We start from the raw sequence: 21,173 nt of genomic DNA, 5'->3' as shown, positions 1-21,173 counted from the left end.
GGGACTACAGGCGCCCGCCACCTCGCCCGGCTAGTTTTTTGTATTTTTAGTAGAGACGGGGTTTCACCGTGTTAGCCAGGATGGTCTCGATCTCCCGACCTTGTGATCCGCCCGTCTCGGCCTCCCAAAGTGCTGGGATTACAGGCTTGAGCCACCGCGCCCGGCCTATTGTTGGTTGTTTCTAAACCATCTGCATGCCATTATAAAAGTGACTGCAAAAATCACCAACTAATTATAATTTATTTCACTATACAGATTGTTCCCAACTTAAGATTTTTCCATTTTATATGGTGTAAAAGCAATATGCATTCATATATACATACATGGAAACCATACATGGAATTCTGATTTTAGTTTTTATCATAAAATTATTATTATAAGACAGACTTGGTGTTAGATTATTTTGTCCAATTGTACAAAGATGTAAGTGTTCTGAGCATGTTTAAAGTAGGCTAGGCTATGATGCTTGGTAGGTTAAGTGTATTAAATGCATTTCTGAATTACAGTATTTTCAATTACGATGGGTTTATTGGGATGTGACCCATTATAACTTGAGGAGTATCTGTATATCTGATTCATGGAATCTTAAACTAAGTTTTAAATGTATAAAGAAGCAATTTACAAATAAATACTTTTAAATCACAGTAATGACAGTCAACTTACAAATACTATAAAGAATGCCTGTATCACTTTATTGGTTTATATAATACAAAACTTTATGAAACAGGGTTGTATTTTTTCACATATTAATATGACCAATTATACTTTTCTAAAGAATTGCTCTTTAGGTAGAAGCCTTTTATCCTTTTCACCACTCATCTGCAACTTTTAAAAAAGAATTTAAATTAACTCAAGTGTACATTATGCATTTTACCATGTTATACACCAACTTTATTAAATTGTTGTATTCAACTTATGTCTATTATTGAATACCTCTTAGCAACTAAATACATGTATCAAAATTTCAACTGCATGCACTCAATATACTTTTTGTTAGTGATGAGACAAAGAGATGTTCTGCAACAAGACAGGCTGACCACTTTATTCAAGGATCCCATCCTCAGCCTTACAGTTCCAAACACAGGGTTATGTACATATTGATTAGGTTTAAGAGACCAATGTAGGCCAATATAACTTCTAAGAGGCTGAGGTATAAACTGGAATGCAATACATAATTTGTTATGGAAAATGCATTACCAAATGGACCTAAATACTCTCACTGGCTGATAAAGAGATTTTCTGAAGAGACAAATGAGAAGGTTGTTTGGTAGGCAGGGAGTAAGAACACAGAAAATGGGCAATACTGTTTTAATAGCTTTGGGGTTATACATGCCAAGGGGAATTCCTGTCTGCTAGTTAAGGTACACTCTCCTGGCCTATGTTAAATGAATACCACTAAATTGTAGTTTGGTGTCTCCCCTTTACAGGTGCCAAGCAAACCATTCTCCTGTTTACATTTTTTTTCTTCAGTTATAAATCACATTCTAGTCACACTTTCCTTCATTCATATTCTGGTCACCTTCAACCACACATATGTATGAAATCACTTCATTTTATAATTTCTATATTTTCAAAATAAAAGTATAATCATACCATGTTCAAGGAGTAAAGACCCCAAGCAATTGTTATCTTGATATTAATCTAAATATATTTTCTGTTATACAAAATTTTCAATTGAAGATATAAACAGTATTAATAATACCTTAAATCGACAAAAGGGATTTTCTTGTGTGAATTCCACTGGCGGAATATTATTGTTGAAATACCCTTTTCCTGTTCCCCAAAAGGCCTGCAGTTGATTCCATTTTGCCAAAATAGCATCTCTCTCATCTCCCAATAGCGTTGGAGCAGAAAGAGCACTCGCAGTATTTATCAGCTGGTTGGACTGTGTAGGAGCTTGTGTAGGCTGACTGAAGAGACCACCTAATGCTAAAAATGTACCCAAAATTAGTATTTAAAAACAAAACAAAACAAAACTTAATCCAGATCCTAGGCATGGGAGGCAAAATAATGCCCCGCCCCCCCCACCCCGCCCACAAAGACGCCCATAGCCTAATCTACAGAACCTATAAATATGTTATCTTACATAGCAAAAGGGCCTTTGTGGATGTGATTAAATTAAGCATGTTGAGATAGAGGGTTATCCTGGATTACCAGGAGGGACTCAATGTAATCATAAGATCCTCAAAAGTGGAAGAGTGAGCTCCGAGTCAAACAGATCTGAAGATGCTATGCTGTTGGCATATGGCAAAATGGAAGAAGGAGCTGTAAGCCAAGAAATGCAGGAAGACTCTAAAAACTGGAAAATGCAAGAGAATGAATTCTCCCTTAGTGCCTCTAGAAGTAGCACAGTACTGCCAAGACCTTCATTTTAGCACAGTGAAACCCACTTCTGGACTTCTCATCTCCAGAAACTATAAAATAATAAACTTTTATTGTCTTAAGCCGCTAAGTTTGTGGTAATTTGTTATGGCAGCAATAGGAAACTAATACACTAGGCCAAACCTCATAACATTAAATTTGCTTTTCTAATAATATATTTTGAGACAGGGTCTCACTTTGTTGCCTAGGCTGGAATGCAGTGGCCAGATCATGGCTCACTGTAGCCTCAACTTTCTGGGCTCAAGCAATCCTCCTGCTTCATCATCCTGAGTCGTTGGGACTACAGGAGTGCACCAACGTGCACCTGGTTAATTTCTTAAAATTATTTTTTGTAGAGACAGGGTCTTACTATGTTTCCCATGGTAGTCTCAAAACTTCTGAGCTCAAGAGACTCTCCTGCCTCAGCCTCCCCAAGTGCTGGGATTACAGGAATGAGCAACTATGCCCAGCCCTAATGATGTTATCCAAATTAATTTCATTACCAGAACACAAATTGGGTCCACAATATTAAACCTACACATGAAAGAAAGAAAGGAGGGAGGGAGGGAGGGAAGCATGCATGTGGATAAAGGAAAGTTTGTAAAGATGTAGGATTTTTTAAATAACTGTTATTACTGTTATATTTGTATAATAAATATAAATTGGGGGATACAAAGTAAGTCTAAAAATCATTGTTATATCAATACTAGCTTACTAAACATTTTCCTTTCTCTCATTATTAAAAAAATATAGTAATAACAAATGGATTAACCATCAGTATTCTAGGCTAAAACTTTAGATGGTTGTGTAACTTTGGGCAAATCACTTAACCTCTGTGGGATACCAATTTCTCTAATGCAAAGAAGCGCCAAGTTCTTAGGGCAGATAAATATTGCCCAAAGTGTGAGATAAGTATATCATCTTTTAACAAAGGGAGGAGCGAGTCTAAGGCTCAGAGCTTAAGGCAAAGGCATCTATCTAGAATTTATTAACACTATATTTTCTTTGTACTTAATTTCAATTACCTTAGAGCAAATGATACTAGTTTTCCACTTATAGCAGCAATAAATTTTACTTTAAAATAACTGTATTTAGTGTTTCAAAGTAAACTGATTTAAAGAAAATTCCTAAATAGTAATACAAATGGTACATAGATAAGGAGAAAACGTGAATACCAAAATGACCTGAGTTTTAAAACACTGTATTAGATATTATTTAAGTTCTCTTTCAGCTCTAAACATTGAAAGTACCACAAGGTCCTTGGAGTTTCTACAGGGCTAGAGAGAGGCTCTTTTACTCTCCAGAAAAGTATTAATTCCCAAATGAGTATATATAAACATTGGCAAGAACTGGACTAGAACTCAGAACACCTGAATCCTGGTTTATTATAAGGTCACTTTCTATCCTTTAGCAAGAAATTCCTGGGCTTTATCTTCCTCAACTTTTAAATGACATGAATCACCTGTGATCTCTATACTGAGACATATGTAGTCAGCCTCTCATTTTACACTTCACACTGAATTATGACTGTACCAGTTTACTTAAAGTTCACCAGCTGGAGGGCACTGATGAACTCAAATTACAAAGTCCAATACTCTTTTCAAGACAGAATAATATTAGACTTCTTATACCTTGCTGCCTTCTCAGAGCCCTCTTGCTGTTGATTATTCCTTTGGCCCCCAAAGAAAATCTTCACCTTCTGTTGAATACAGATCCTCCTTGAAAGCCCTTCTCCCTTAAATTTCCTGACAATACAGTCTCTCTTGGTTTTTTATATATATAAACACATTCACTCATTCACTCACCATTAATTCATACAACAAATATTTACTGAGTACCTACTAAGTGCTCAGAGCTAAATGCTAAAGATAACAGTGGTAAACAAGGTAGACAAGGTGCATTAAACAAACTGAACACATCAAACAAATATTAACAATTGTGATAAGTCCTTCAGAGAAGTACAGAGGTTCTGGGAGTACTAAATAAGGGAGCTGATCAAGCCTGAGAGAGGGGTCAAGAGAAGACAGTTCCATTAGCACTTCAGTTAGGGCCTAAAGGAAGGAGTCAGCTAAGCCATGGGGTAGAGGTAAAGGCAAGCAACATGTCTAACATCTCTGTAGAGACAGAGAGAGGAAGATGAGTGAACAAAAGCAATAAGGAGGACTAACAATGAAGTAGGAAAAAACTAGACTAGTGTCACAGGAGTTAAGGTCTCCCATTGGCCAAATGCAACTAACTGAAACATATTTATTAAAGCCCATGCATTCAAAATGGTAATTTTATGAAGTATAGGATCAAATTTTTTTTAAATCCTAACTCCTTGCATACCATAAGAAATAATGAGGCCACAAACTCCTTTTATAAAATTGTCCATTAAAAGAAAATTATCCTGCCTTTACTATATAAACTGTGTATCAGCGTGATCAAGCAGTCTTGGAGGATGAAGAAAAAGTTCCTTTTACAGAAGAAATTTCAGTGTGATAGGGAGGAAATTAGAAAATCACCATTTTGCAACCCCTAATAAGATAACTGATTGAGGCAATGATCAAGGAATGAAACCATTAGGTTAAAGTAGTAAGATAAAAATACGCTGTCACCATCTGAACCTACTGATCAATCTTAGCATCACCATAAGTGAGTTAGTCTTTCAATGTGATGTGATATGAAGCACACAGCACCACTCGCAAAATGTTCTTTTTTTTTTTTTGAGACGGAGTCTCGCTCTGTGGCCCAGAGTGGAGTGCAGTGGCCGGATCTCAACTCACTGCAAGCTCCGCCTCCCGGGTTTACGCCATTCTCCTGCCTCAGCCTCCCGAGTAGCTGGGACTACAGGCGCCCGCCACCTCGCCCAGCTAGTTTTTTTGTATTTTTTAGTAGAGACAGGGTTTCACCGCGTTAGCCAGGTGATCTCCTGACCTCGTGATCCGCCCATCTCGGCCTCCCAAAGTGCTGGGATTACAGGCTTGAGCCACCGCGCCCGGCCAAAATGTTCTTACCAAAAAAGCAAAATCAAGTCCCTAAAGCAAACTTTATTTACCACAATTATGAGAGATAAAGTTAAATAATATTACAAGGAAGCAGAAGAAAATACAGAATGGGGACATTTAACAAGACAACTGGAAAATTTATGAGGGAAAAAAACAGAACGAGGAATTCTCTACACTAAAAAGAACTTAAGGGACATGACAAGAAAATGAATGTGTGGTCCATGTTTGGATCATGATTCAAACAAACCAAGTAAAACACTTTTGAGACATAGGGAACTCTGATTATAGATGGGGTATTAGATAACACCAAGGAATTATTGTGGGTTGGAATGAGGTACACATTTTTAAAGAGAGAAGTATAGTAAAGCATGAAATGACATGCTTGGGATTTGCTCTCCAATACGTCAGTGATTTAAAAAAAAAAAAAGGAAAGGCCGGGCGCGGTGGCTCAAGCCTGTAATCCCAGCACTTTGGGAGGCCGAGACGGGCGGATCACGAGGTCAGGAGATCCAGACCATCCTGGCTAACACGGTGAAACCCCGTCTCTACTAAAAAAATACAAAAAACTAGCCGGGCGAGGTGGTGGGTGCCTGTAGTCCCAGCTACTCAGGAGGCTGAGGCAGGAGAATGGTGTAAACCCGGGAGGCAGAGCTTGCAGTGAGCTGAGATCCGGCCACTGCACTCCAGCCTGGGCCACAGAGTGAGACTCCGTCTCAAAAAAAAAAAAAAAAAAAAAAAAAAAAAAAAGGAAAAGGAGACAAGAACAAATGTGGCAAATTCTGACTTTTGATGACTCCAGCTGGTAGGGTTCACATCACTATTCTTTTTTTCTTTGTTAGCATTTTTCATAATTAAAGAATAGTAAGTGTTCACTGGATTTACTGAGATGATTGATGACCTTAACTTATTTGATAAAATAAAGAAACAGAATCCAGACTGGCAAATAGTTTATGACGGGGAGGAGAGTGGTAGCTGCAGTGAATGTGAGATTAAAGTAGTTTTTTTGTTGTTATTAATGTTTCAAGAAAAAATAAACTTTAGTTATTTATATGTAGATGCGAAGGTGAAGACTAGGGGAGGGAGTGCAGCTAGAATAATCAACAGCACACGCACCCTGAGAAGGCAGGAGGTTATGAGATCCCGAGTAAGGTAAAAAGAGGAAAATACAGATAGAGGGAGAAAAAGAAATAGATTTGGTGGAGGGAAGGTGAAGGAATTGCAATAAGGAATTCTATTTTCTCTTTGTTTTTTTTTGTGTTTTTTTTTTTCGTGAGACAGAGTCTTGCTCTGTCACCCAAGTTGGAGGTTCAGTGACACAATCTCAGCTCACTGCAACCTCTGCCTACCGGGTTTCAAGCAATTCTCATTGTCTCAGCCTCCCAAGTAACTGGGACTACAAGTGTTCACTATCATGTCTGGCTAATTTTTGTATTTTTAGTGAAGATGGGTTTCACCACATTGGCCAGGCTGGTCTCTGACCTCAGGTGATCCGCCCACCTCAGCCTCCCAAAATGCTGGGATCACAGACGTGAGCCACTGTGCTCAGCCCTATTTTGTCTTTGAAGCAGCAGTCAAGGCCATCTGCTAAAAGTAAGAACAGATAAATTTGAGATTTGAAGAGAATAAAGGTTTAAAATTACTGCTATAGAAAGCGGGAGAATAAGCTGAAAGTAGAAATTTCACAGGATTACCAGGCAACATTGAGGCCTGAGGTTGGTGATCAAGAATTTAGAGAGATATTATCCCCTCTTCCATAACGTGTGATTTTTCTCAAGCACTCTCTAGATAGACAGTTGGGCTTATAAAGGCTTGGGGTTTTTTCAGGCAAATGTGACAAAAACAAGGAAGTCTGGCATATTGGCAAGAGATATAGAAAATGGAAGGCCATGGAATCTAAGCTAGTTAGAATAGTGAAGATAGAAAGAGCTAACAGAGCAGGAAGTATCAGTTGTCGAAAGATCCAACAGTCTTTTGAAGGATCCTATATAATCAATGCTTTGGCTTGGAAAGGACTTCTGGCAGTTGTCAGAAAAGCTAAATGTAACTTTTCCCCTTGATTCACAAGTACTGCCAACTGAGATAAGTATAGCTGTGATTAGTAAAAGGGAGCTAAGGAGTATGAGGAATACATGGACGGGCATCTCTGTAATGAGATAGGACAAGCAGTGATCCTAACAATGCTGCTCAGTATTTTATGGTCAATAACCTACTTGGCTTGGGGGTAGCAGATGGCGGCATTTAAGTGTCAGTGTTTCTAAGAGTTTTGTTTTAGTATTCTCCTCTTACTCTGGAATTAGGTCTCCTAAATGACATCATCCATATCTACCACTTTAAATACTACTTATGTTCTGATGGCTTTCATAAATATATACAATTACCCAGGGGACTCCTCAAACTCATTACTCACAAACATCTGCTCTTGCTTTAGTATTCTGGATCTTAATGAAGAGCAAGGGATCCTTCAGTTATGCCATCCAGAAGCCCAAGATGCCTTTATCCAGTCATTCACTTTTATTGATTCTGCAAGTTAAATCTCTCTCAAATTCACATCCTGTTTTTTCTCTCCCCTCTTAACTGTCACTGCCTTAATTCAGGTCTTCACTATTTCTTGCTTAGATTTTGGCAACAGCTTCAGAACTCATATCTCTGCCTCCATTCCAACCCACCTATAATCTATCTTTGTATTTCTCTAAGAGATACTTGTAAAAATCTGATTATTTTCCTGTCTAGCTTAAATCCTATAATGGTTTAGAATTGCTTAAAGGACAGCTCCTTAGTAAAACATATAGGGTACGCTAATAATCCAATTCATATCTATCTCTCTAACTCTCACCACTGACCCTGAGGTCATTTATGCATTAAAACTGCACTGATCTAGTTACTGGTCCCAAATGCATTATACTCTGCCATAAACCATGCTATGTTATTTCCTCTGTGTGGATACCCTAGAATCTCCTTGACTATGAGCAGGGATTGTGGTCTTCAACCTTGTACACCCAATGCCTGACATACAACACATACAATAAATGGCTATTACATAACAAAATGAGCCCCTTCCATTTTTAAAACAGCACCAGATTCAAATCCCCATTTTCCTAACAAAACTAAATGGAACTACAGTTACTCATAGTTGGAGAGACTATTTCAAGAAACAAAGGAAACACTTCATTTTTGCTGTCCTTTCCTTAACCACTTAAATATTTCATCGAATTTTGTATTTTTGCAGGATTGTAGAAAAGATTAATGACTGTAATAATTGAAAGAATAGTTCTGAGAATGCTATTCTATTATCTTCATCCTACTGTTAGGCAATCCTTGAAATTCATGTTTAATAAGTTAATAACTAATCTTCAATGACTGAGTAGGATGAATTTTAACTAGTCAATCAAGTTACCTAAGAAAAATGAAACAAAAGTAATTTTAAGAGGCATCAGATTGGAAAAGTGAAAACAGCACTAGAAGGAGTAGATGAATTTCTGTCCCTGTAAATTCAGAGGTATACAGGTAATTCACAATCTCTCACTTTCCTCTCTTCACCCATAAAATGGGGATAATAAAAGTATTATTTCACAGGGTTCTTGTGAGGATAAGTTAATCCATACAGAACAACCCCTGGAACCTACTGCCATACCAGCTAGTATGGATGGTTAGTAAGGAAGCCATCAAAGACTAATAACGAGACTGTGTCAAAGGGACTTGGGAGCCAACTTGAAAAGGCTTGCACTGGCCAAAGATGTAACAATTTAAGCATCAATAAGAATGGTAACTGCAATGGATTAAAAAATAGCAACTAAAGACTGCAGTTTCTGACATTAAAAAAAAATTGGTAATCTTTGGAGAATGCTAGACCACCAATTGCTTATTCTGAAAACCAGTAATAAAGAGAAAGAATCAACCAAACAGATGAAGTCAAGTTTCTCCTCATAGAAGTATTTCAACAAATAAATGAATCCAGGTGAAATGGCACTATCTGTAACCCCCAATGAATTAATGGATCTAGATAATGATCACCAATGGCTCAATGGCTGACCAGCCATCACCAATGGCTGATCACTCAAAAAAAAGATACTATATGTCTTCTGATAAAAAATATGCCTATGAAATAGTCTCGCAAACAAACAACAAAACAACAAAATATATATATGTATGCCCCAGATCTAACCCAATCATCAAGAAATACAGAGAACAAAGGAATGTGTTAAACTATACCATAGGCGTGCAATCAGAAAAGTCTTGACTAAAAAACTCTCTAGGATAAACGATCTGTTTTTTTCAACAAATTAAAAAATAAAAAAAGAGAGGCCGGGCACAGTGGCACACGCCTGTAATCCCAGCACTTTGGGAGGCCAAGGCGGGGAGACTGCGAGATCAGGAGTTCAGGACCAGCCTGGCCAATATGGTGAAACTCCATCTTTACTAAAAATACAAAAATTAGCTGGTCCTGTAGTCCCAGATACTCAGGAGGTTGAGGCAGAAGAATCACTTGAACATGGGAGGTGGAGGTTGCAGTGAGCCGAGATCGTGCCACTGCACTCCAGCCTGGGCGACAGAGCGAGACTCTGACTCCAAAATAAAATAAAATAAATTAAAAGAGAGATAAAAGAAGAGCCTATAGAGATTTAAGACAGGCAAAACTAAATACTGTTTACATACTTGAATGACAACACTATAAAGTAAGGAAACGATCACCATAAAAGCCAAGACTGCAGGTCCTCTGATGGGGAAGCGATTGGGAGGGATACGTGGTAGGCTTCTGAACTAGCTGGCCAGGGACCATCTCCTGACATGGGCAGTGGTTACAAGGCTGTTAATCTTTGTAAACTTATATATAATTTATTAAGCTGTACTTTTGTGCGGTTTCTCTATTTGTTATTTTTAACAACAAAAATTTAAATGGAATGATCCTAAACACAGGAACTTTATAATCCTAACTGTGCCAATCAGAGTTCTCCCCAGCTGCTATCATATATAAACATGAAAAGCAACATTCCAAATCTTTTGGAACATATGAACAATTCTTATAAAAAGTCCACTGAAGTATTTTGAATGCACTCAATAATGTCAGCTAGCATTGTCACAGTTTTTTATTTGAAGCTGAAAACCTCATACTTACTAGTTTGCTGCTGCTGCTGCTGTTGTGTATTAAATCCTCCAAATCCCAGTCCAGTTCCCAAACCGGTACCTAAACCAGTATTAGTTCCCGTTGTTGTGCCAAAACCAGTACCAAATCCAAAACCTTTGTTCTGAGTACCACCAAAGAGTCCTTTGAATGAAAAATTGGAACTTCGTAAGTTAAAAAAAAAAAAAAAAAAAAGACCTCTACTTCATTTACTTCTACAAATGACTTAAGATGGCCTCTTACCAGTAGTGCCTGTGTTAGTGGGGGCAGAAAAGCTGAATGCAGAACCTGCAGTTGTAGATGTTGTCCCAAATCCTCCAAACCCACCTAATTAAAAAAGAACAAATATAGAAAGGAAGAATCTTTTGTATATATAAAGGCAACTTTTTAAAATTATAAGTAATTGCTACATATAAAATCAAAATATATTGATCTAATTTTTCCTTTCTCTACTTCCAAGATCAATTTTTTAGAAAACTATACTACCAATCGAGAAGTCAAAATGTTACAAGAAATGAACTAAGCATTTAAAATAGAAATATCACAATGTAATATATACCCTTCAATTTAAGGGGTGGTTAACAGTTACAGATGAGAAAACACATTAAGCCTATTGCCATAATTCTAAAACAACTATGTATGTACTTTTAGAGGATGTGCTGCAAATTCATATGGCTAGAAGATTTAGACTGATAACAGTAAAGACTAAAGTAGACTATGTGTTTACTGACAGGTGGAACTGTTTAAAATGAATAGCTTTAGATCAGCAGTTCCTAAATTCCAGCAGATACAAGAAATGTAGTTTAGTAGTGTCACATATTCCCATTTTTTACCCCAAGAGAAACAGGAAATCTGGATTTTCTATGTAAAATGTATGGGTTTTTAAACCCTAATTCAACTACTTTTTTTTTTTGCAAGGAATTCAAATGTTTTGAAAATAGTGTGCCAAACATATCACATTAGCAGACTCGTTGCCAGTTTGCAACCTTGGTTTTGGTGAATTTATGTCAAGATTAACTCTGTCAAGAGTTATATATAAAGTCTCTGTCAAGACTAAGTAACTTTTCAAAGGAAGCACACCAATACACTTACCTCCATACAACAAGAATGTGTTTCTTGAAGGAAGAGATTTGACAGATAAATGGAATGCTAGCCAATCTAAAATTGTTTTATTATTTTTGTAACTTATTGTCAGTCTTCAGCTGATTACCAAGGGTATCAAAAAGCCTTTCAAGACAAATGTTTGAACCATTAGTGTCGAATTATATTGCAGGTTTTTTGGAATCTACCTTCAATTTCATTTATTTCTGGTATACAACACAGATTCATCAATATTGCAATACAGAAAATACAAGAAGAAAAAAATGCAACCATTTTTTATTAATCACCTCATTCTGATTTGGAAAACTACTCGAGTAAGCTGCATGTTGCATGCAGGCACAACTAAATACTCTATTTACTTGTAGGTTCTATTGCAGTACTGCAAACTGTAAACATTTTCATAAAAATCACCTAAAGTACTAAGCACTGTTGTAATCGCTTTTCATTACTTTTCACTTCCACAGAATAACTATGATATCATCTAAATTGGCTACACAATAAACACTAGTCAGTTTCTCATCATGCTCCACAACATCAAAAATGTTTTAGCAATAGCAGGTCTACAAGTATACAAAATAAAAAGTAAACAAGAACATCTATCAGCCCTCTGCTGAAGGTTAACACATACAAAAGTAGTTAAAACATGTTACATTATCGTAACTCAAAACTTAACAGTGATAACTCCAAATGAACATAAAATCAAGCAAACACCAACAAGTTTATTTACTGTTGCTGAATTATGAACTGGGTGGCTTTATTCGGAAACACAAATTTCAAAGTAAGATTTCTGTTTTACCCAGTGCCAATTTTAAGCAAACAAGGAAAAGCAAACACACCAAAGGACAGTGATATGTGATCACTTCGAACACATCTTAATTAAAATGGATCATCTCATCTTTGAAGTTTTCAAATATTCTTCTGTTTTCAACTCAGATGCTAGGGTGATAATCACATTGCAGTAACAAGTGAATGAATAAAATACCAAACTTCCCAAGTAAAGTTTAGGGAGTAAATAATGTTTATCAAATGCATATAATTGGCACGGGCATAAGAGGCATAATGTAAGAGACTATGGACGATAAATTCATATACGAGCAGCTGAAGAACAAGATTTTTTTTCTACAGTGTCACTATGTAAAGTACACATAAACCTATTTTAAATGCATACATAATATTACTACTGCGTCTTGCAAAATTTTTAATGAGCTTCAAACAACCCACATGCATAAGAAAATCCTCATAATTATCTTTTGAATGCAAAGACATCTAGCCTACCTTTTAGAATTCGGGGCTATATGCCATAAAATTAAACTGCTCTCTTTGAGCTTTTCCCAAAATTCCAGAAAAGAATTGGGGATTCTTTCCATAATTACATATCTTATAGAAATTACATATCTTATAGTATCCTAATCTGCTGGGTTGACCAAAGAAATACATTATTATCATTATAACACAAGTTAAAAAACAAAACAGGTTACTGCTGTTCGTATAAGACTTGTTTCTCTTTGGAAACAGAAGGACAATAAAATGAAATCTCAATGAAAGATGCAGAAAAAATGAAAAATGACTGCAGGAGTCCAAGAATCCCAGGATGGGCTTGACTGGTGGTGAGTTTATACTTTTGAAGTCTTATCTAATAATTTTATAGATACATTCTATTCAAAATTATAATCCAAATGCTTATCATTTGGAAGATACGTGCACATTTAATAAAGGAATATAACTTGCAAAACTTTCCTAAACCACATCTTTTAAGGCACTAAAACTTGATACAAATATTTTGATTTGAGATAAGGAAACAAATTTCCTTTCCTTATTAAACAAGTAACAGTTCCTTCCCAAACTCCAGGAACCACAATATTCTTGGACTCCAGCTCCCAACACTCGTTACACATACAACCCGCAGTATCTACCTGCACTTGCCAGACTGTTACCAAAATTGAACGGAGTCGCCGAGGTAGTAGAAACACCGAAATTCCCAATATTAAAGTTCACTGCAGGATTAGCAGTTAATCCGAAACCCCCAAAATTAAACCCACTGGCGGTGGAGTTGGCAGTCTCAAGCCCACCAAATCCTGATAGGCGTGTAGGCAAAGAAACAAAATTTTAAAAAGGGGGAGAGGGAAAAAGAAAAGAAAGCAAGGTAAGGATTACAAGAATCAGCAGGAGGTTTCACAGAAGTGAACAAACCTGGTTTTGCTCCAAACAGTTTAAGAAAGCAGAGTGGGGGTGGGGTGGGGCAGATGGAAGAAGCACGACGGATAAGCCCCATAGCGAGGACCACAAGGGGCCGGGGCTGGAACTAAGGGAGTCAATGGGCAGTGCCGGTGGATCCCCAGCCCTATCCTCGCTGGCAGCGGGAACCACGCAAGCGTTCCCGCCTATCCGGGAAGCTGAGGTGCAGAGGGGAGGGAGGGAGGCTCTCGGGGAAGGTGAGAGGGGAGCAACCTCCAATTTCTCTGAGTAGGACTCCCCGGTGGCGGGAAGCGAACCGCTGAAGCCAGGGCCCTGTGGAAACTCACGCGCGGCGCGCGAGCTTCTAGTGGGACCTCGAGTACCCCCGCGGCCTCCTCGGGAGCCGCCTCGGCCCACTTTGCGGCCGCCCGCCCTTTCCCAATGCCTCTAAAGTCTCCGCGTCGGCGGGAGATCCCAGGATACCCAGATCGGAGAGTCTCGGACAGAGGGGGCGGACCAGACCCTTCCCCTCCTTCCCGGGTGAAGGTCCAGGGGGATCACTCACCCGTGGGGGCCGCGGTGGCTGCAGCGGTACCGGAGGTGCCCGAGGGAGCCCCAAAATTGAAGGCCATGTCGCGAGAGCAGGAGACTAAGGAGATTACTCCTGCGACGCGCTGCGCGCTCCTCTTCTCAGTCCGGCGGGGAAACCGCCAGTCAGATCACCAAGTTCCGCCTCCTTTCTGGCCTAGCCTAAGAGGCCGGAAGGCGCCAAGGGCGTAGGAGCCGGGTGGTTGTGAGGGAATGCCCCCAGCCGGCTCACTTCCGGTGGGGTTCACAAGATGTGGGGCATCACTGTTAAGGTAAAATGCTGGGACGCTGGCGAGGGTGTGCCTCCTGGGAGTCCTTTAAAAACTGCCGTAGGGAGGTTCTTTGGGAAAGATGTGCAGAGGCTGAAGTTGTTACTGTAGGGATATGCGGTAGACAGCTAGAATTTGCATGTGGTAGGGTTGAAGTTGCTGCCCCATCAAAGAGTGGACCTGGGAGGTCGAGCAGCTGGGCTGGGTTTGAGAACCCACCACCACCCACGAGGAGGTGGTATTTGAACCCAGTGCTGAAGGATGAGTAGGCGGAGCAGAAGAAGTAAAGAGGGTGCATGTTGGAAGAAATGAAAGAGAATGGAATTGTAGCAAACACGTTGCGTTTACTCTGTGCCAGGCACTCTTCTGGACATTTTACATAATGTAATCCTCCGCTATCTTGTGAGGTTGGTTCCTGCTATCCCCAGTTTATAAAAGAGGAAACAGGTACCAGAGGGTCAGGCTGTGTCCAGAGTCAGTACTCCTAACCACAGCTCTAAGGAGAGCACTGAAAAAGAGGGGAAGAGTGGTCCCCCTCCATCTTACTTGTAATATCATCTAATCCTCAGAATAACTCAATAGAGGAGATTCTGTAACTATATTTTGCAGGTGAGATGAGAGGATTGAGGTTTGGAGTTGTTAAGCAGCTTGCCCAAAGTCACCTTGCAGGTAGGTCCTGGAGTCTAGTTTTGAACTCATGTTTCTCCACTCCAGAGTCCCAATTTGTAAAAATTACCATTATATTATATTGCCTTGTAAATTATGGTAAGGATTTCAGACTATTTCTTGAGGGTAATGGCAAACCTTTAAGGGGTTTTAGGCAGAGGACTAGTATGACTAGAATTTTATTTTTAGAAGATCCCTCTGGCTGCCATGAGGAGAATGGATTGGAAGGAGCCAGCATGCCTCAGGAAGGTAGAACTTTTAGGAGTCTGTTGTAGTTGCACAGGTAAGAGATGATGATGACTTGGATTATATCTGGCAGTGGAATTATGAGAATAAATTTGAGAGATACTTAAGAAATAGCATATATAAGACTTGTAGTATTTGGACGTGGGGAGTAAGGATTCAAGGACAACTTCCTGCTTTCTGGCTTGGGCAAGCTGGTGAATGGTGACCAGTGTCTGACTCCTGCAAACTAAGTATGCTTTCATACCCAATGCACTGCTTTCTTTCACTGTTTGTCACAGATAATTTATCAATCTAATTTTTACTCACAATAATATATATTCCATAAATGCAAGAACCGTGTCCCTCTTGTTCCATGCCCTGCACACGTGTCTGGCATATAACAGGGGGAAATAAATAATGAATGAATGACAGAGAGGTGAAAACCAGATCTTGTAAGACCTTCCTTAGCATGTTAAGGAGCTTTGATTTACCACCAGCTTGTCCAGCCTGCGGCCCACAGGCCACATGTGGCTCGTGGCTCAGGATGGCTTTCAATGCAGCCCAACACAAATTCGTAAACTGTATTGAAACATTGTGAGGTTTTTTTGGTGATTTTTTTAAAGCTCATCAGCTATTGTTAGTGTTAGTGTATTTTATGTGTGGCCCAAGGCAATTCTTCCAGTGTGGCCTGGGGAAGCCAAAAGATTGGGCACCCCTGAGTTAGTACATAGTCTAATGGTTAAGTACTTAGCTTACCTTAAAAAAAAAACAACCCCCCTAATCTAGCAGAAAGAAAAACCAAAGATTAATTTATGGAATCTGCCAGAAGCTTAGAAATTGGAGATATCATGTATCTTCATCAGTTGGGGTAAAGGGAAGATAAAATGAGAGGAACTGGTTGAAAGTCTATTTAAGAAGCAGTTAGAGCTCCCAGAATCCTCTTCTGACCTTGTGCAGCCAAGTGAATGCTTCTTCCCCACTCTAGAAAAGTAATGGAGGATTCTTCTCTACAGTGATTAAAATAGTATTATTTGCCAGGGATAGTGGCACCAGCCTATAGTCACATCTACTCAGACAGCTGATGTGGGAGGATTGCTTGAGCCCAGGAGTTCAGCCAGCCTGGGCAACACAGTGGGGACTCTCCCCTGCCCCCCGCCAATGTCAAAAAAAATAAAATAGTAGTGTCTCTGGACTTGGGGGCACCAGACATTATTGACAGTGGGTAGTGCCCTACTGAATGCTGGAAGACTGAGTGGAAATGCATGCCTATACACCTTCCCCTACTGCTCCCAGAGCATTGGCAGCCAACCCTTTACCCTCCAGGAAGGTATTGGAGAATCTTCTATGGGTGAAATGACCAGTATCAGAGAAAAGACAGTCATCTGACATCAGAAATCTCTAAATAAATGATTTAGCCACATCACATTATAGCAGTGGTCCTCAACTGGTGCCAATTTTGACTTCTACTCCTCCCACCCCCTGGCACATGTGGCAGTGTCTACAGACAGTTTTCGTTGTTGCAACCAAACTTTTAATTTAAAAGCTTCATTCTCCTTGCAGTTAGTTTCCTCCAAGCTGCTTTTGCTGCGCTATTTGTTTTGCTCTCTATACTTTGTGTTAAAGACTTTCCTCAGCTTGGTAATCCTTGCTGGTCTACTCATATTTAAGAGTGGAAGATCCTGCAGGCATCTATTGGGTAGAAGTTGAAGATGCTGCAAAATACTCTAGGACAGACTCCCTTCCTCCCCAAACAAAAAATTACCTGGCCCCAAATATCACTATTACAGAGTTTGAGAAATCCTGCTTTATAATAAAGCTCACACTTCGCAAGCCTCACTAAGACACACAGAACTTCCATTCAGCTTTTAAGTTCCACTCTTAAATATGAGTGTGACCAGCAAGGATTACCAAGCTGAGGAAAGGCTTTAACACAAAGGATAGAGATCAAAACAAATAGCGCAGCAAAAGCAGCTTGGAGGAAACTAACTGCAAAGAGAATGAAACTTTTAAAAAGTGTGTCTTTTAAAAATACTTTAAAAAAGTATCCACAGAGAGATAGCAAGAGATATTGCAACCATGAAATAATATCAGGATGTTATTATTTTCAAAGAAAGGTATTCTTAGCAGAACAAAAGAGAGCTGTAGGAATTTTAAAGCTATTACCGGAAATGAAAAACCCAGTAGAGGTGTTGGAAGATAAAGGTGAAGAAATCTCTCAGAAAGTAAAACAAAAAGACCAAGGATGGAAAATTGAAGAAAAAATAAAACTAAAGGACTAGTTCAAAAAGTTGTGTATCACACACACTGTTATATTATGCACATCAGAAAGAGTATAGAGAAAAATCTGTCCTTTAAAGTCTTTCAAGATTATTCCTATTATTCCTGTTATTTGTTCATTCAGAGTTTATTGAGTCCTACTATGTACTTGGCACTATTCTGAGTGCTAAACAGAAAAGGTATGGTTTGTGCCTTTGAGAACTTACTGTTGAGTGAGGGAAAACCAGATATTAAGTTAATAGTACACTTGTGGGCCAAGTGCAGTGGCTCATACTTGTAATCCCAGCACTTTGGGGGGCCAGGGCAGGAGGGTCGCTGAGCTGGGGAGATTGAGACCAGCCTGGACAATATAGAGAGACCCCATCTCTACAAAAAAAAAAAAAAAAAAAAAAAAAATAGACCAAATTAGCCAGATGTGGCAGACGCCTGTAGCCCCAGAGGGTGATGCTGCAGTGAGCAGAGATCACGCCACTGCACTCCAGCTTGGGTGACGGAGTGAGACGTCTCAAAAAGAAAATAGTATACTTGTGACTATTCAAGAATGCAGCACAGATGAGGAAATTATTAAATAATTCAAGAAAATTTATCATAATTGAAAGACATTGCTGGTTTGAAAATGGTTCACCAAATGCTCATTACAATTAATGAAAATAGACTCACACTAAGGCACATTCCAAAATAACAGAACCATGATGGCAAAGAAGTTTCCAGAGAGTAAAAGAGGTCACACACAAAAAAACAAGAATCAAAACGGCATCAGACTTCTCAATGGTAACACTAGCTAGAAGGCAGTCAAGAAATGCCTTTGAATTTCTGAATACAAATTGTTTCCAGCTACAATTCTATTCCCAGCCAAGTTGTAAATCAGCTGTGAAGGGAGACTAACAGCATTTTTAGACAAAACAAAACAAAACAAAAAAAACCTTTAAGAAAATAAAACACCTCCTATTTTGTAGGCAGTTAGTTACCAGAGGATGTTTGCCACCAAGATGGCACCAAGGCTGAAAGAGGAAGACATTCGGAGCTCCAGCACAGATGTCAGGAATCCCCAGGATGACTTGGAGAACAACCAGTCCAGACTGTAGCAAGTCTGATTCTGGGGAAGGCTACTTCAAAAGGATGAGCAATTTGAGAGAGATTTAGACAATCACCAACAAGGTTGGGGTTAAACTGGTGATAAATACATGAAAACTAAGCCAGTGGGACAATTAAACAATATTAGATGAGAAAGGAAAAGTGTTGAAAGGTTACTACATGGCTCAATTGTGCAGTTTCCACATAATCCCAATAATGTGAATTGAATATTGAGCTGGACAAAATTATGGCATAACTATACTGGAAAGATGGGGGAATGAAAAGAATATTTGTGTGCATAGAAAAGAGCTAAACCCTCATCCTCCGTGGTGGGGAGTCAGTGGGTAACGCGGAAACAAAATTCACCAAGCAGCATATCATCTGGAGACAAGGGGGTAAAATAAAAATAAAAAAATTTTTTTAAGGCTAAAACAGGTGCCTGCAAGCACTCTGAGAGTAGTGTCTGCTTTTCCTATCTTTTTTAAAAATAACAACTGTAGAATTGTTTGATTGTTAAATCTATGTGCTTATATGTATAACTTTAATAAAAATGAAAACAAACAATAACAAAAGGCTTTGTACTTATCAAAATTACTAATGTTGTTTGACCCAGCAATGCTACTTCTAGGAATTTATCTTATAAATGATTTGGCAAAATAATGGAATACAAGGTAAATCATTACAACACTATAACACTATAATAATGATTGGAAACAAACCAGGGTTTGGTTAAATAAATTGTTGCTTTTATACAAAGGAATACTATTCCGCTATGAACTAGGAACAAAAAAGCCCTTTGTGTACTGAAAAGAAAGACCTCAAAGATAAATTACATGTGGAATGTTCATCCTTGGAGTTGAAAAAAAATTACATGAAAAATGCACAATTCAGAACACTATGTATGCTACAATTTGGGTTTTTAAAAAAGGGCTAGAATATATAAATACACATGATTTGTACAAAGTATTCCTGGAAAAAAACATTTGAAAAACCAAATAATATTGGTTGCATCTGGAAAGATGTATTGGGTGGCTAGGAAATGGGTGGAGGAAGACTTTTACCATAAACCTGTATTATGTATTCTGAAAATGTAAAAGGGTTACTTATTTTAAAAACTAAGTAATGCTGGCTAATATGGTGAAACCCCATCTCTACTAAAAAAACAAAAAATTAGCCGGGCATGGTGGCATGCGCCTGTAGTCCCAGCTACTTGGGAGGCTGAGGTAGGAGAATCGCTTGAACACGGGAGGCGGAGCTTGCAGTGAGCTGAGATTGTGCCACTGCAGCCTGATGACAGACTCCGTCTCAAAAAACAAAACACACACACACAAAACCTAAGTAACGCTAATAGAGATTATTGCAGGAGTCCTAGTGAGAGTGCAGATATGCAGGTGAGGACAGCAGGAATGAAGACTGATGGGTGATTGCTTAATTGATTATATGTGGAGGGGAGGGAAAGGAGGAGTCTAGCATGAGTCCCTGATTTCTGGCTGTACAGTGAGATACGATTGTGATGCCATTTTCTAGTAATGGGAATTTGGGAAGAAAAGAAAAATGAGTTTCCTATACTTACTGCATTTGAGGCAACCTGGCTAAGGATATCCAACAGGTATCTGGATATGTGAGGCTGAAGCTGAAGAGTAAAACCCATTTACTTCCCAGACTTCATTTACAACCCAAACACAGCCCAACCTAAAGATAAATTACATGTGGAGTGTTCACCCTTGGAGTTGAAAAAAAAAATTACATGAAAAATGCACAATTCAGAACAAAACCTAACCTGTGTTTGGGTTGTAACTGAAGTCTGGGAAGTAAATGGGATTGTCAGGGAGAGAGTATCAAGTGAGAAGAGGTTGTAGCTGAGCACTATTATTAAGAAGAGAGCAGAGAGTCTTCAAGGGAGCCTGAGATACAGGGGCCAAATCCAGCCCACTGCCGATGTTTGTAAAATACACTTTTGTTGGAACATAGAGACATCATTTATGCATTGTCTACAGTTGCTTTCATGCTGCAAGAGCAGAATTGAATAGTTGTGACAGGGCACCTGGCTTGCAAAGCAAAACTATTTTCTGTATGGCCCTTTAGAGAAGTTTACCAAACCTCACCTAGACTACTGCAGCAGCCCCCGTCACACAATGAACAAGACTCTCTGTGACCTTGGCAGTTCATTCTTGGTTGCCTGCAGAATGAGTTAGCTGTGGCTGGGGTTTCCTCCTTCTAGGGAAAAGGCTGCACCCAAGCTCAGGTTCCCATGGGACTGGTGCCTTCTTCATCACAGAAGTGGAGATTTTTAACATTCCATGGACAGCTGGCATTTCCAGACAACTGTAA

General features: G+C 39.1%; 1 protein-coding gene and 1 long non-coding RNA gene across 4 annotated transcripts in view; one reads left to right on the top strand and one right to left on the bottom strand.

The window, feature by feature from the left end:
* The window catches only part of NUP54 (nucleoporin 54), a 34,234-nt gene extending 19,718 nt beyond the window's left edge, over nucleotides 1-14,516 (bottom strand). The window contains exons 1-5 of one of the 2 annotated variants that reach the window (XM_017876565.1): nucleotides 14,309-14,430; nucleotides 13,482-13,643; nucleotides 10,711-10,794; nucleotides 10,462-10,611; nucleotides 1,703-1,929 (exon numbers count right to left, since the gene is read on the bottom strand). In XM_017876565.1, coding sequence (XP_017732054.1) covers nucleotides 1,703-1,929; nucleotides 10,462-10,611; nucleotides 10,711-10,794; nucleotides 13,482-13,643; nucleotides 14,309-14,375 — 690 coding nt within the window. In that variant the 5' untranslated portion in view covers nucleotides 14,376-14,430. Of the gene's footprint in view, nucleotides 1-1,702; nucleotides 1,930-10,461; nucleotides 10,612-10,710; nucleotides 10,795-13,481; nucleotides 13,644-14,308 lie in introns of both variants that reach the window. The other variant, XM_017876566.1, reaches the window with a different exon arrangement.
* Nucleotides 14,517-14,572: 56 nt separating this feature from the next.
* Nucleotides 14,573-19,282, top strand: LOC108532487 (uncharacterized). 2 transcript variants are annotated; one of them, XR_001886464.1, is made up of 3 exons: nucleotides 14,573-14,603; nucleotides 15,210-15,269; nucleotides 18,725-19,282. It is a non-coding gene; the product is annotated as an uncharacterized LOC108532487 (long non-coding RNA). The 2 variants fall into 2 exon arrangements; XR_001886465.1 differs by lacking the exon at nucleotides 18,725-19,282 and adding an exon at nucleotides 15,456-15,528.
* The last annotated feature ends 1,891 nt before the right edge of the window (nucleotides 19,283-21,173 follow it).

The sequence above is a fragment of the Rhinopithecus bieti genome, unplaced genomic scaffold, assembly GCF_001698545.2.
Source record: "Rhinopithecus bieti isolate Rb0 unplaced genomic scaffold, ASM169854v2 scaffold_8675, whole genome shotgun sequence".
Lineage (NCBI taxonomy): Eukaryota > Metazoa > Chordata > Mammalia > Primates > Cercopithecidae > Rhinopithecus > Rhinopithecus bieti.
Note: the sequence above shows the minus strand (reverse complement) of the source record. Positions and strands in the feature narration are given on the sequence as shown.